Source organism: Pocillopora verrucosa, chromosome 1 (genome assembly GCF_036669915.1).
Source record: "Pocillopora verrucosa isolate sample1 chromosome 1, ASM3666991v2, whole genome shotgun sequence".
In the NCBI taxonomy this organism is placed as follows: Eukaryota; Metazoa; Cnidaria; class Anthozoa; order Scleractinia; family Pocilloporidae; genus Pocillopora; species Pocillopora verrucosa.
The window spans coordinates 16,540,893-16,555,816 of NC_089312.1; the positions used below are offsets into that span (position 1 = coordinate 16,540,893).

Here is a 14,924-nt window from a genome sequence, read left to right on the forward strand (position 1 = left end):
GTCGAAGGCTTTTGATAAGGTGAGTCATCGCAAACTACTCAGGAAGCTGCGTGATTACGGTTTCAACGGAAAACTTCTGGCCTAGCTGGAGTCCTACCTTCACGATTGGATGCAGAGTGTAACGGCACTCGGAGTGAACTCGCAGGCTCTTCCAGTGACATCAGGAGTCCCTCAAGGGTCCATACTGGGCCCCATGCTATCAGTCTCCAACTGACACTGCAATACTACAGGATGACCGAAGCAGCCTCGCCACTTGGTCGTCCTCGGCCGGCCTGATGTTCAACGAATCTAAGTGCTAGGCACAACGAATTACCCGGAAACACAATCCTGTGCCCAACACGTACCACATAAACGAGGTTCCTCTTGGCGTTACCAGCGCAGAAAAGGACCTTGGGGTCACCATCTCCGACAAGCTATTGTGGAACAAACAGGTGTGCGACCAGTGTGCAAAGTCAAACAGGATGCTAGGGTTTGTGAGACGTAATACCAGGTCTATCAAGAATGCATCAGTGAGACGTGTCATCTATCTCGCGCTAGTCAGGTCACATCTCGGCTATGCCACTCAAGTGTGAGCGGATTCAGCGCCGGGCTACAAAATACATCCTCAGCTTGCCTTTCCTCTGCGAGGAATCCTATGAAGACAGACTGATTAAACTGGCCCTTTTCCCCGTGTCCTACTGGCACGAGTGTCTAGATAGTTTTTTCTTTAAATCTGTGACTAGGCTAGTTAAGGTTAACCCTACTGTAATCCCCACCGGACACACCCTCTCAAGAGCAACTAGATCCAGTAGAAACACAAATGTAACTCTATTTGTTCCCAAAAAATGTAAAACAACTACATGTCAGATCTTTTTTCATCCGCACAGTAAGAATATGGAATGCTCTAGCAGATGACATTGGTCTTTACGTAACTATCTCTTTCAGTTCATTCAAGGCACACCTACTCAGTTACTATAAGCAATTACTCTGTAAATCATATGACCCTGAAGATCCTCCCTCATTTAAGTCTATCTGCACAAGTTGCAACAAAGCCTGTAATCTGACAAGAAACATTGATTGTTGCTACTAACCACTCATTAATTTTTATAGCAATTTTTATATCAATTTTATGTTCCAGGCCTGCACTAATTGTTATAAGCTGTCGCGGAGTCCTTGTCTGTATTGTACCATTAAAAAAAAAAAAAAAGTTACTAAAGGATCTGCCATGCAAGCTTCCTGATGCTATCCAGCCATACACTGCATCAACTGTCCAAAAACTTTGGGAAACTTTTCATGAAATTTATTCCATTATTACAAACAAAACCCTATTAGAGGATGATATGGATAGCTACTTTGAGAAAGCAAAGAATTGGGTAAACTTGTTTACTTCACTGTGTGACAAAAAGATCGGGCAAATGTAACTCCGTACATGCATTCCATGGTATATCATATACCAAAGTTCTTTGAAACCCACAAATCAGTTAAACTTTTCACTGAGCAGGGGGTTGAGAAAAACAATGACATGGCTTAGAGCTTTGTGCTACACAAATTTAACAAATGGGATGCTGTAACTGATGTGTTACAACAAGAGTCAAGGCAGTGGGAGCTGTAAGGAAAAGAAAGGTCTAAAAGGCCATATTCCAAGAAAAATACTTTGTATTGGGAGCAAGAAGTAGGGGAGACCAGGAGAAACAAAAGGCACAAATCAAATTAAACAACAATTATAGTTGCAGTATGCTTTCATCAAATGAACAGCATAGCTAAGATTTATAGAAAAGTCATGTAGTGAGCTATAGTTCTTTTTCTGTTCAAAATAGTTTGTGGCACATGAGATATTGAAGGATAATTGACACTGCTCATGTCTGCCAAAGACTGCTGCAACATTTATTTCCTAAGAAAGAACTATTGCTCTAAAACAGCATGCATAATATGAGTTGTAAAAAATATAGATATTAACTTTCACAGACAGACTACATGTATATAATAAGAAAATATCAGAGACTGATTTCAATAAATAAATTCAATATAAAATCAATTCAATTCTGTTCTTTCGTGTGATTCTTAAAACTCAGGACAGGCTACATGCTGCTTTAGAGAAAGAAATACTCAGTTTTTCAGGTCTGTAGAGTGAATTTGGTATAACTGACCCCCTTGTCAAGGTATGAGTTTTCGGACTCCAACCCAAGAACAATATTACCCTGACAGAAAAGTCAATTTTAACACCATCACCGACACAGCCAATTATCATGCGCCACTCCTTCGGAAAGTGGCACCTTTTAAAATCATCACTCTCCAGAAGGATGGCCCCACTATCATTGCTTTTGTGTCCTCTGGGTTTAAAAAGGAAATTAAAGTTTGCATGCTTAAAAACAATAACAGTGGGCAGAGAACTTTTCGATTTTAAGTGGTCTAAAATGCCACAATGAAGAGCTTCACTGGCAGCTCGTATTTCTTATGTGGTCTCTTAGGGTGGTAAAATGACCTAGAAATGAACAAAAAATATTTTGTTTACTAATAAATCTACACATAAATGGCTATAAGACCAATTTTTACATGCCGAGAAATAAAAGTAGCTTTTTTCGATTAGCAAATCGAAAGGACTTTCACCAAATTCGTTTCAAACTATCTTCGCTCTTCAAGCAAAAGTAAGATGATTATCAAATAAGAATATAACATATAATCACAATAAGAACTAACCTCAAAGCGAGTGAGTTCAAATTTTCTTCGAGCTCCCGTGACTTTTCTAGGCTCGAATAGCCCTTCCATTTAATAAAATATTTTTTCTAAGTAATAATGAAAGAAAGAAAATTAAAATTACATTAATTGAAATAAAATCTCACGATTGCACGTAGTAAAGTACAAAACAGTAGGATGAAGCGATATCAAGACATATGCTTACCTCTCCTTATTTGACTCTCCACGACACCAAACGTTCTATTTCATAAAATCTACTAGATTTTCTTTTCGTTCGGCTTTCTGGTTAACAAAAAGAGAAGCCTTGACTGTGCTCTGTTCTGTTGTAAAGCACTTAGGAAGCGGCTAGAGAACGAAAGAAGTGTACTTCTTGAGTGCTCTAGCCACTTCCTAAGTGCTTTACAACAGAACAGAGCACAGTCAAGGCTTCTCTATTTGTTTCAATTATAGTAAAGAATCCGTTAAATTCCCCAAGCAAACTCCCAAGCCTTACTTTCAATTCTCAGAACAACTTTTATTCCCAGAGCGGACAACAGTGTCGTCAGCATGCTCTATACTCTCACAAAGCGCGCTACAATAAGCCAATCAGAATCCCTGTTAGAATCTGATTGGCTGTACAAGACTAAAGCTGTCAAAAATGTCAAACCATCAAAGTTCACATTTTGCAGCAGGAAAAAAAAACTTGAATAATTTAACACTTCTGCATGAAGTCTTTTAGTCTCTAATACAGAATCTGAAAGTGAAATGTTCAATGAAACACGGCCAAATTGTGGCTCATAAAAACACGCAAGTTCTTTTAAATGACAAGTGGAAAACAAACATTTCAAGGCGAGTGTTTTCACCGGAAAATAAAGATCGCTCGGGATGACAGCGCCGTGACACTCGGCTGCAGTGACTGATGTGGCCTTCCGCATCGGAACGAATATCAGAGCAAGCTCTTATTTTTTCAATCGAAGGGCGGCTGATGTAGTTCCTGAGGCTTGCTTCACTGCGATGACCGAAGATCGCCATAATGAGCTAACCGCGATGGACCTCAGCGTGATCGCAGTCGCTCTGACACCGCCATCATTAGTATGAATTTTAACAGTTATGCCAGTTTGGTTATATTTTTCATCATTCCTGTTTTGTACTGTTTTGTTTTTGATCACGAAACTTTACTTATTATACGAGTGTTAGCTGTGTTTGATTTTTATTACCGTACATATTTAGTAAGCTTGCCATCTAACTAAGCGTGAAAACTTCTAAAACTCGGCATATCCATTTCGTTTTCTCCTTGAGGATTTTCGTCTCTGCTCACGTTATAATAACGTAAATTAAGGCGCCTGGTCTTTTTTAAAAACCTTTGTTTGGTTCTTCTGTTGCTACTTGCCGGCTCGCTTGTTCCGAAATTTCAATTTCAATTAACGAAAAAAAAGGCAGAGAGAATTCCCGGAGAAGACCAAACATAGTACAATTTGGCAGATGGCGTGACAGCTTTAGCTCAGCTCTGTGCTCTATTTAACAAATAGATTCCAAATTGCCGTGCGTCTGTTCAGTAGTAGACCACAGATGACGACAAAATGTGGTAAGAACAAAAAAGTGGCACGCGAGGCGCAGCCGAGTGTGTCACTGATGTTTTTACCACATTTTGACATCCTCTGTGATCTATTACTGAACAGACGCACGGCAACTTGGAATCTATTTGTTTTATATAATAAAGAATTAAAAAAAGTTTTAATAATGACGTCATCTATACGCCTGTCCTCTATAATAAGTGAGAGAGAACCAATCAGAATACGTGCATAACTGAGCTTAATATATAAACTCTCATAGAGCACGCTCCTTCAACCAATGACAGCGCGCGTTATATCCGAACTTTATTATAAATAAAAATCTGCCGTGCTCAAATTATTCAGCGCCTTCTAAAAAGAACCATTCGACATTTTTCGGGGAGGGAAGTCTATCTTAATTCCTAGTCAGCCGGAACGATCATATCGCATATAGATTTCCTTGAACGAGTTAGCTGGGGGCTCGAACGAGGTTCCCACTGTAGAAGTATTTTACTCAGCTTGGAAGCAAATATCGTCGTAAGGTGCTAATACAGTTCGTCTAGCCAGCAAAGCCGTGGACAAATCGACAATGACCTTACTCGTCATCTTAATGACAGGATTTTTCTTGCACCAAGTAAAAGGCCATCCTTGTAGTACGACTGGTATTTACGGAATAGCTGACTGCCAGTGCAACTTTATGGAGGCCTGTGATGTACAAGAGAACCCGAAACCCAACTTAACACGATACTTGCCAACAGGCGTGGATCAGCTCGGGCTTGTCGAGGGAGGACAACAAAACCTGGCGTATTTGTGTGAAGGTGCTGGCGCAGTGGGCATTCTGTATGACTGCAATAACCGAATTCCTCTCTATGCTGCCACCGTGATTAACGGGACCCAGCTATCGGGAAAGAGCCTCGGGGGTCGACCAAATATTAAATTTTCACTTAGCAGAGAACTCCATCGAAGTTTTCAGCAACGAAATGGAGATTACAAAGATGCTTCAAAGCGAGAACTTTGCTATTTATCTTTACAAAAAGGGAGCAAGTACGTCGTCGAAGAAGACTGGTTAAAAGCAAGTAAAAACCTTTCTGGGACTCAGCTCTGTCCTGGAGGGTCAGTAGTCAAAACATCAGTTCACCGCGGACACTTGATTGCCTCACAGTATGGCCGCAACAATCAAGCAAAGAAAAGAGCAACTTTCAAATACACCAATGCTGTCCCCCAGTTTGGAGTGTTTAATTCGTACCCTTGGAGAGTCTGCGAGGGTCGACTCATTACATGGGGAAATCAAAACTGTGCTCAGGTTAGAGGAGCAACGGATGTTCGGTTATTTATCGTGGTTGGTGCTATCCCATCGACAGTACGTGGATCCTCGAAACAGAGATATTTTGGCAAAAGGGGGTTCAGTGACTACAAAGATACTAGCAATTACCGGGTGAACGTGCCTAGTGGCATGTGGACCGCTGCCTGCTGTAGTTATAGCATTAAAGGAACATTGCAATATCGCAGCACGGCCTTCTGGAGAGAAAACAATCCAGGAAACGCGCCATGTAAAAGGACAGACGTAGGCAACTTAACGAGATGTTTGTCCGGATGGATTCACGGTGGCACCAATTTATTTCCGCAAACACCTCAGTGCAACAATATTGGAAATTATATCCGTGTGCCGTGATAAAGACACTAGACACAGTGAACATAGATTAACAAAGGTCACCAAAAGCTTAGATGGAGCTTATTAAATTTCAGCATGTAGCTAAATGTTTCGTTTTTTAGACCTGGGTCAAGTCCAGTAAGTCTGTAGAAACACCGGGCTTGTGATCAGGCTTGTGATCATGCTTGAGTGACGTTTACATTGGAGCACTCCTTTACATATTTGGTTTTTAAACTCGATGGTGTGTTGAGAAATAAATTTTTAGGCAGTTCGATGTTTAACTTTTATATCTGGACTTGCTAAATTGCAGTTAGCATCACTCATCCCTGATCTAAATTTGACTTCCATGGAAATAGATATGTGACAAAGTAATGTTATGGGAAAATTCATTGATTTTCCCGTGTGTGTTATTCGGTACATATTCATTCGTAAACTTTCACATTTAACCATTTCAAGTCCTTTCATTTTAATAAATCAAAAAAATGCATAAAAAACCACAGTAGCTTTTGAATAGATTTTTGTTGTCACTCGCTTTCATCATATGCACCTGCTTGTCGGCACTTTTGTTATTTATTACATGGTTTTTTTTTGGTAAATATAAGTGTTAATGGTCTTTCTGGAAACATTGGTTTTCATTGTAGATAGCAGCTGAGTTTATACTCGTAACTTTAATTTCTTTTCATGCGATGGTTTCCAAACCAATCTTGTATAAATAAGCAGAAACCTTTAATTGGTTTTTCGTTTTTTTATTTCCTGAGCTGCGCTACTGCAATTAAGATAGGTATTGTTTTCTATATCAGAGCTGTAAAATCGCACCTAGGTTTCCTACTTTAATGGCCTAGAGTTTATTGCATCCGTCTTTTTTATTTTGAGATTCTTTTCGTCGTAGAAATAGATGGAATATTTAAGTAGTTTTCATTTAACTTCAAAGAGACTTTTTTCCGCTCCTTTGTGTCCTTATTCAAATATTGTGATTTGTGTAACAATAGCACTTCACACCAGTTACTTACCTCCACTCATGCAAAGTTCGAACCGAATGGCCTCCAACGTTTCGATGTCGACCGCAACCACAAGCTTTCCGAGTGACTTTTTTAACTCCTGTAATATTCAGGGCAACGTCCAGGTGTTTTTCGGCTTACAGAGCCGCTCTGATGACAAAAAGTGACTTGATTTTTTGCGGCATTTTGTTTCAGATTTGATGATTACGCAGTTTTGATTCAGCTTTCAAAGCGATTGTCTCTTCCAGGACAAGCGACGCTCGATTCAAATTTGACAGTGGCGTGATTCTTTGAACCAATCACAATTCTTTTCTAAGCATAGCAACCAATCAGTTCGCTTCATTTTGTATAGACAATAGATTACGTCAAAAGCTATTTTCGTGTCTGTCAAAGTGGGGAAATTTGAAATAAAAAGGCTTTTTTCCATATATTTTAATTCTTTATAATATAAAACAAATAGATTCCAAGAACATCAGTGACACACTCGGCTGCGCCTCGTGTGCCATTTTTTTGTTCTTACCACATTTTGACGTCCTCTGTGATCTATTACTGAACAGACGCACGGCAACTTGGAATCTATTTGTTAATTAAACAACATCGACTCAAAAGGTTACAATCGGTATCTTTGAGTAACGCCTTTGTACATGCCTTAAGTTGTACCTTTTTTTTCTTTCCGGATCAATTTACTATTAAATTTGGTCACCGCGCTCTTTAAGAGGAAAAGACCTTCTTTCCTCTTTAGCCAATCCAATGCCAGGATTGAGAGAAAAGAAACCCTTCACGTTATATGAATGCACATGTGCTTTTCGCTAAGGAGTTATTGGTAATGTTATGCGTAGTACAGGTTGCGTATTGCAGTACGGAGGAATCACATTTTTTATGAGTGGACCATTTAGATTCGTTCGTTTGTCAAGGGTTTGATGGTTGTTAAATAAGCCAACTGTCGGGTTTGTTTATTTGTGGCCCCGAATCGAGAGGACTCTGGTTCTTCCTAGTGAAACCCAACTTTTTAGTATCAAAGCGAAAAGTATAGTAGCGCTGACTGAAACGAAACACTGACAAAACCTCTAGTCACCCCCTTCATTTATCTCCTCGTGGGGACCTTTGATCCAAGGATTTTCCAGAGTCCTTGAGCTATCACATCCCATATGTCAGCAGTATAGTGGGGTGTCGGTATGGAAGAAAGCATCATGAAGTATAAAGTTTCAGTAAGACTAAAAACAAAAAGTTTGTGATCATAATGTTTTCCTCGTGTTTCATAGTGGAGCACTCTCACTTTTCAAGGTTGAATTTTGGTAAAACTATATTCTAGTCGGTTCGCCTCCTAACTTCTGTTTAGGGACGCTATATTTAACATTACTGAATAAACAATGATCGCAATGCCATCGAGTTGACGCGATTTTCATTTGCTTGGGCTGTACTAGGAATAAGTTCCTCATGAAAAAAAAAAATTTTTTTTCTGACTACAATGGTTCGACACTCCAACACCCCCCGAACTGACGGGGTGTATTTCCAACAGATAAATTTGGCTTTGACACTATAATAATATATATGACATCCTGCTCATCCGCATTTGTTTGCCATTTGCGTCATGGAAAGATTGGAACATCCTTAAATTTCATGTTTTCAGCATCAGCGTTGAATTGTTTTTGACGGCGATGTTCGCTTTGTGTGGTATTTTGGCCAACCGGTCGATCCTCCCCGATTTACATAGGATAATGAAAATACCTAAAATTCGCCTTGCTTAATTTGTCAGAAGATTCATCATACCTGTTGACTTTGAAATCATTTAATTCCTAGACAAGTCGTTTGCTGTCGAGGAGAGGAAGTCAATCTAATTTCCAAGTTAAAGCCGAAAGGATCTATCTTATTTTAGCTTTCCTTGAACGTGGTCTCGCGCAAGGTAGCAGGGTCTCGGAATGCGGTTCCCACGCATAGCATCTTTGTCTCAGCTTGGAAGCAAATACCGTCGTTAGAAGCGCTAATACAGTTTGTGTTGCCCCGCAGCAAAGTCATGAACAAATCGACCACGAGGGTTACCTGGCCTCTTCGTGACTGGATGTTTCTTACATAAAGTGAAAGGCCAACAGTGTAGTCGCAGACTTGTACTAACGGAATAGCCTGCCTGCCTCAGTGCAACTTTCATGGCCTGGCCTGTGATGCCACAGGGAAACCCGAATCCCAACTTAGCACAATACTTGCCGACAGGTGTGGAAGTCATCTGGGGCTCTGTCGAACAAGGACAACCGAAACCTGGCGTATTTGTGTGAAGTTTGGTGGGATTTGCCAGGTAGGCAATTCTGTATGGAACTGCAAATAACGGTATTCCCCTCACAATCTATGCAGCCACCGTTATCAATGGGGCCCATTTGACCTAAAGAGCCTCGGGGGTCGACCAAAACATTAAATTTTCACAAAGTAACTTACTCCATCCTCATTTTCAACAACAAAATAAACGATTACGTAGTATGCTTATAAAGCGAGAACTTTGCTACACAACACAAATAAGGAGTAAGTACTTAGTTGAAGAGGACTGGTTAAGAGCAAGTGGACGCAGAAAACGTTTGAGGACTCGACTCTGTCCTGGAGGGTCAGTAGTCAAAACATCAGTTCACCGCGGACACTGGATTGCCTCACAGTATGGCCGCAACAATCAAGCAAAGAAAAGGCAACTTTCACATACACCAACGCTGTCCCCCAGTTTGGAGTGTTTAATTCGCACCCTTGGAGAGTCTGCGAGAGCCGACTCATTACATGGGGAATTCAAAACTGTGCTCAGGTAAAAGGTGCAACAAATGTGCGGTTATTTATCGTGGTTGGTGCGATCCCATCGACAGTACGTAGATCCCCGGAACGGCGATATTTTGGCAAGGGGGGGTTCAGCAACTACAAAGACACTATCGGCGATTACCGGGTGAACGTACCTAGAGACATGTGGACTGCGGCTTGCTGTACTTATAGCGACAAAGGAACATTGAGATATCGCAGCACGGCCTTCTGGAGAGAAAACAATCCGGGAAACGCGCTATGTCATAGAGCAGACGTATGTTTCTTAACGAGATGGTTGTCCGGATGGATTGCCGGTGGCACCGTGAGTTTCAATTTATTTCCGCAAACATCTCAGTGCAACAATATTGGAAATTATATCCCTCTGCCGTGATGAAGATACTTGAAATAGCGAACATAAATTAACAAAGAGCACCAAGAGCTTAGATGAAGCTCATTGAATTTCAGCACATAACCAAATGCTTCATTTTTTAGACCGGGGTCAAGTCCAGTAAGTTTGTAGAAACACCGGGGCTTGTGATTATGTTTGACCCCAGGTTCACATTCGAGCACTCCTTTATAGATTTGCTCTTTAACTCGATAGTGAGTTGAAAAATAAATTTTGAGGCAGTTCGATGTATAACTTTTATATCTGGATTTGCTAAATGCAGTTAGCACCATTCACCCTTGATCTAATTTATCTTCCATGGAAACTTCTTTCCCACTGACTGACACAGGTCAAATCGTGCAACGGATACGTAGAGGCGTAGACGACGATGCCGAATTTTCCAAGTTGTTTGAACACTTGATGCATCTATTTAATTATATATTCTGATACGATACATATCCGTTTATACGCGCACTAAAGCAACGCGAAGTTAAAACTCAAGAGTTTATGTCCTGCATTTTGTAGAAATAAACATGGACGTCAGTCCGTCTTTGTTATGTAACAAAAAAATACGCGTTTTAGCCGAATCCTTCACGGGAAGTGCTTAATCACGTCAATCGGAAAGGCGGGTGACGATTTCAACATTAGTGCTTTAACTATGTTGTTAGTCGGTCGCTTTCGCTGAGGGCGGTCCTCTCGACTTCCCATCGAAAAAAAGTTCTCTTTTATTGTTTTGCCCATGAGAAGGGTTTAGGATACACGTTTCAAAAATAGTTTAGTTATTCTCCGATTCTCTTTTTTTTGCGTCCGGCACGAGCTAAAATCGATTTTTGGCTGGGCCTCCCGTGTGGATGGCGATCGTAAGTGTAAATTTCACAAAGCTTCTCGAGCGCGCTGCGACTGCAATGATACGGGTCACTAAATTCTCTCTTGCTACAAGTTATAAGATGTAGATTGTCAGTTCACAGACACAATATGGAAACTTTAACTGAAAGCTTTTTCATACCACGTGATCAGAGGAGACCCCTCCCTTCGACCTTAATACGTAAAAAAGAGTTCTCAAAATGCAAGCGTAAATGGGGCTAAAAACGCATAATCGATCGCCTTAAACCCGCGGGCATCTTTAGCTTTCATCCACCAACGTTTTGAAAACGACGCAAATAAATGTGTTTGCTCAATTGCGCTCGTCTCATACCTCATTTGCATAACTCTGAAAATTGATAGAGATATCCTTTGGACTATTGAAACTCCGTTTTTTTATCTCCTGCGTTGATAATTTTAGGTTTTCATAACAATTGAATGGAAAATAGATATCGAGTTGTACTAAAGCGTTGCATAAACGTGATCAGTCGTATCCGGCTTTCATGACAACGGAACTGCTGTTAGCGAGAGCGGCACTCAAATCAGTTTCCTCTATTTCTGAGAATTCCTTAGCAATCACAGAAGGTTTTTCTCGGATCCACAAAAAGGTTTAAGAGGTGAAAGGTGAATTGAATGTTTGCAGAAATCAGTAGACAAATAGATTAGAGTCGCGGGTTGTTGCAAAGAGCGGACGCTTTGTGTCCTGAATCAACCGTTCGAGAACTACCCGTTCATTGTTTCTGACTCATTCAATTCAACCATTTGAATACACCATGAAAAATTTTTTGCATGTTTCGCTTGTCGTTTCGGTAAATTCTTTGCACGAACAAGCTCTAAACTTCCCTCAGTCTTTGTTCTCGATGGAACTAACATATGAAAATCAACTCCAGTCTCGTCCTCAATATCTCATGCACAATTAGGTTTTCATAAGATTTCCGCTAAGATTAACTTGTCGGACAAACGTGTCGAACGTAAAATTAGCAAGGCATTGATTACTCCTCCTTGCCGTTATCTCTTTACTATTCTTCCAAGTAAGAGGTATTATTCTGTTTTCCCAGTAGCAGTGCTCAGGAGGTCCATTAGTTTGGCAAGAGTTTTAAACCGCCGCGTAAACTCATGGATCATGTTTCGTTGATTACCTAGACTAAAAATATCGACTTTTACTTTTTCTAGTATGTATTCGTAACATGAGAAAAGGAACTATAGCATTATCCCACCTGATTCAATTGAAATGAGGTTCCTGATTCCGCATTTGTAACAATGATATACGTTTTTTTCTCATCCTATGAGCTAAAGAGTACGGAAAGTGCTTTAACGTCTACGTCAGAAAATTCTTTCTCGTACACTGTTCCGACATCTTCCTATCTTTTCCAAGAATTCCTAGTAATTACAAAAGATCTTTCCATGAAGGGAGATGAAAGGTGACCACTCCCCCAGGCAGATGGTAGAATTTCAGCAGTTCTCTGGTCTTTTGCCATAAAGCTTAACCGTTGTGTTAACTCCCATGAAAACATACGAGGGTCTTTATCAAGGTTTTCATGTGCTGGCGGTATCATTTATATACTTTCTTTTCCAATGCAGCTAAAACACAGAATATCCCTCCTAACAGGCCATCGGTCACGTACAGAGCTAGCAGATATCATGACACTTTGTTCAAACTCTCCGATAAATAAATAAAACAGCACGCAATTTGCTTAGAATTAGTCTCTACGCGGTAGGGAAAACTTCAAACACAAGGTATGACTTGCTAAATGCTATATCGCTTGAAATCGCTTTAAACCCTAGAGAACTTCATAAACCTTAGAAGACTTAAGTAGCCTGAGTTAAGAAACTGGGTGCAGTAAGAACTAAAAGAGTTTACGCATTACTTTTCACTGATAAGAAGACAAGCGGATTATATATTGGACGAAATTTGATAAAAAAAAATTATCCATTGCATCATTGAAGAAACTGAACTTTTCTTTCCGTCTTCAGAAAGCAATCACGTTAGGCAAGCAAAAGATGAAGCAAAAGGTAAGTAGGAGGCAAAATTTACTCGACATCATGATGGTTTTATTCGCCAAGACGATTAGTAGGCTAAGTGAGAATTCAGTTACTAAGTGTGCATGTTGTAGAAAAGAACTGACGACGGTGGTTTTTTTTGTCAGTATAGTTTTAATCATCCACTTCACTCCTTCAATTCTTTTTTTGTATTTTGCTCAGTAATAACACACTTTTCCTCACCCTAAGGAATCTGTTTTTGAAATTGCTTCCATGCAGTCGTTTTTCTATTCTACGCGCGTCAAAGCTTCTTTGTTTTCGTGTTGTCTTTAAGTACTTTAACAACTGGAATACCCTTCATACAACACCTATCAAAATGATAACCTTTAGAGCGAAGAGATAGTCAAGGTCTTAGCATGGTGCAATTTCTAATTAATTTGTCAATATAGTAGCTGCAAAATTCAATTGGAGATGACAGTAGAGCTTATATGCGTGTAAACTTTACGACGCAGGAAAGCCGTCTTAAAGATGTCCAGAAACATGTCGCCGCGATATTCATTCTCTGGGTTCTGGGTTCGAATATGCCAGGGTCGTCAGGTAAGGCAATCAATTGATTATGTGTAGATCAGGACAGCCAAGTCTTTCATATTTATGATTAAGTCAAGGAGAGAGAGGTAACCCTGGGGTATTTGATTTCGGTAAGAAACTTTTTAAAGTATGGAAGATAAGGTATATTTTCCATAATGGCACAATGTTTCTCTTCTTACTTCCCCCCTCTTTCCCTCAGAGCATCACAATCCACTTCATGAAATTTTCAGGTGCCACTTTTTACAACGATTTTCAAGACTGTAATGGAACGAAGTGGAAAAATACCTTTCCTGACCTGGATTTTGCACTTCTTGGCTACGACATCCTGCACGGTGATCCCAATGCCGAATGCGATCCAGGGTTTAAGCACCCAATATTCAGGGCTGACTATTCTGAACTTAGACAAAGTGCGGATTGTCGTTACAGCATCCCAGTGGGTCTGACAGCGTACCCATGTCAATCTTGCTTGGTGTCATTTGAATCTAAACTTGTCCGAAACAAGCAAGAAATGTCAAAACTCCTTGGAGGTGCAGCAAAGGTGGAAGGTAAACGGGAATTTAAATTTGAATTGCGAGATTACTCCCTGAATTCCTTGCATAAGACCCAATTGTTTTTCATAATGATTAATTACCAAACTATCTCAGCGAGCGCACTGAAGCTTGATAGACTGCGGTGTTTGTAACATACAATAGGAACTAAAAACGTTTTTAGAGAAAGCACTAGGTAACAATAAGGGTGGAAATAAACGTAAATGTCGCGATATTCCAGTTTCGTTTTGAGGGTCTCTGTAACTCGGACTTGTTATACTTTAGGAAAGCCGCGCCTTAGATATTTGATGATGTCTCAAATAACCCAGATGGAAGTCTGCCAATTATTTAGCGTCTTCCCATTGACGGACTGACGTTAAATCCAAGATTAAGAAGAGTTAGCCATGGTCGATTAATAGGCAACAGTATTTAGAGCATCATGCCGTCTTTGATTTCAATCACTTAGGAGGAGGCTGGGGATTTCAATTCTCTGCTAGTGCAAGCTACAGGAGAGATGTAGCTGAAATGTCGTCTGGAGAGTATATGCGTGTTATTTCCAGTGCACATTGTCAGCACTATCGCAGTAAGATTGACCTCACGAGACCTCCGCCGTTTCATCCCGGTTTCATTGAGTGGGCGACAAAACTAGCTGATCCGCGGACTTCAGATGGAGATGTGTTACAGTTCGTCAAATACTACGGAACTCATTTCTTCTCAGACGTCACGTTTGGTGCAAAGTTCATCCAAAGCCACAAGGTAACTCAGGGGGCTCTAACGACCCTGAAGAAATCATCCTTCAGCGTTGAAGCCCAGGCGAGCTACTCAGGTTTATTCAGCATCGGAGGAGGATTTTCCATGAACAGCGATCAAAGAAACGCTGCGTCAAACTTTTTGAAAAATGTACAAACCACAACCATCACCGTTGGGTCTTCCCCACCCAGCAATGGAGACGCAATGACTTGG

General features: G+C 40.5%; 2 protein-coding genes and 1 pseudogene across 2 annotated transcripts in view; all 3 read left to right on the forward strand.

Annotated features, from left to right (window-relative positions):
* Positions 1-4,691: 4,691 nt before the first annotated feature.
* On the forward strand, positions 4,692-5,874 carry LOC131789331 (uncharacterized). The gene has a single exon (XM_059106428.2). It carries the CDS (start codon positions 4,792-4,794, stop codon positions 5,872-5,874), a length of 1,083 nt encoding a protein of 360 aa, XP_058962411.2. The 5' UTR covers positions 4,692-4,791.
* A 2,991-nt stretch (positions 5,875-8,865) lies between these two features.
* LOC131774365 (uncharacterized) lies at positions 8,866-10,113 on the forward strand (annotated as a pseudogene).
* A 2,593-nt stretch (positions 10,114-12,706) lies between these two features.
* The window catches only part of LOC131774364 (perivitellin-2 67 kDa subunit-like), a 4,116-nt gene continuing 1,898 nt past the window's right edge, over positions 12,707-14,924 (forward strand). Inside the window, exons 1-4 of the mRNA XM_059090377.2 lie at positions 12,707-12,879; positions 13,359-13,443; positions 13,665-13,979; positions 14,428-14,924. The exon at positions 14,428-14,924 is cut by the window's right edge and continues 237 nt beyond it. Coding sequence (XP_058946360.2) covers positions 12,868-12,879; positions 13,359-13,443; positions 13,665-13,979; positions 14,428-14,924 — 909 coding nt within the window. The 5' untranslated portion in view covers positions 12,707-12,867. The remainder of the gene's footprint in view (positions 12,880-13,358; positions 13,444-13,664; positions 13,980-14,427) is intronic.

Bases quoted from the DNA above. Each gene is read 5' to 3' on its own strand.
- LOC131789331 (XM_059106428.2), top strand. From the start codon at position 4,792: ATGACCTTACTCGTCATCTTAATGACAGGATTTTTCTTGCACCAAGTA.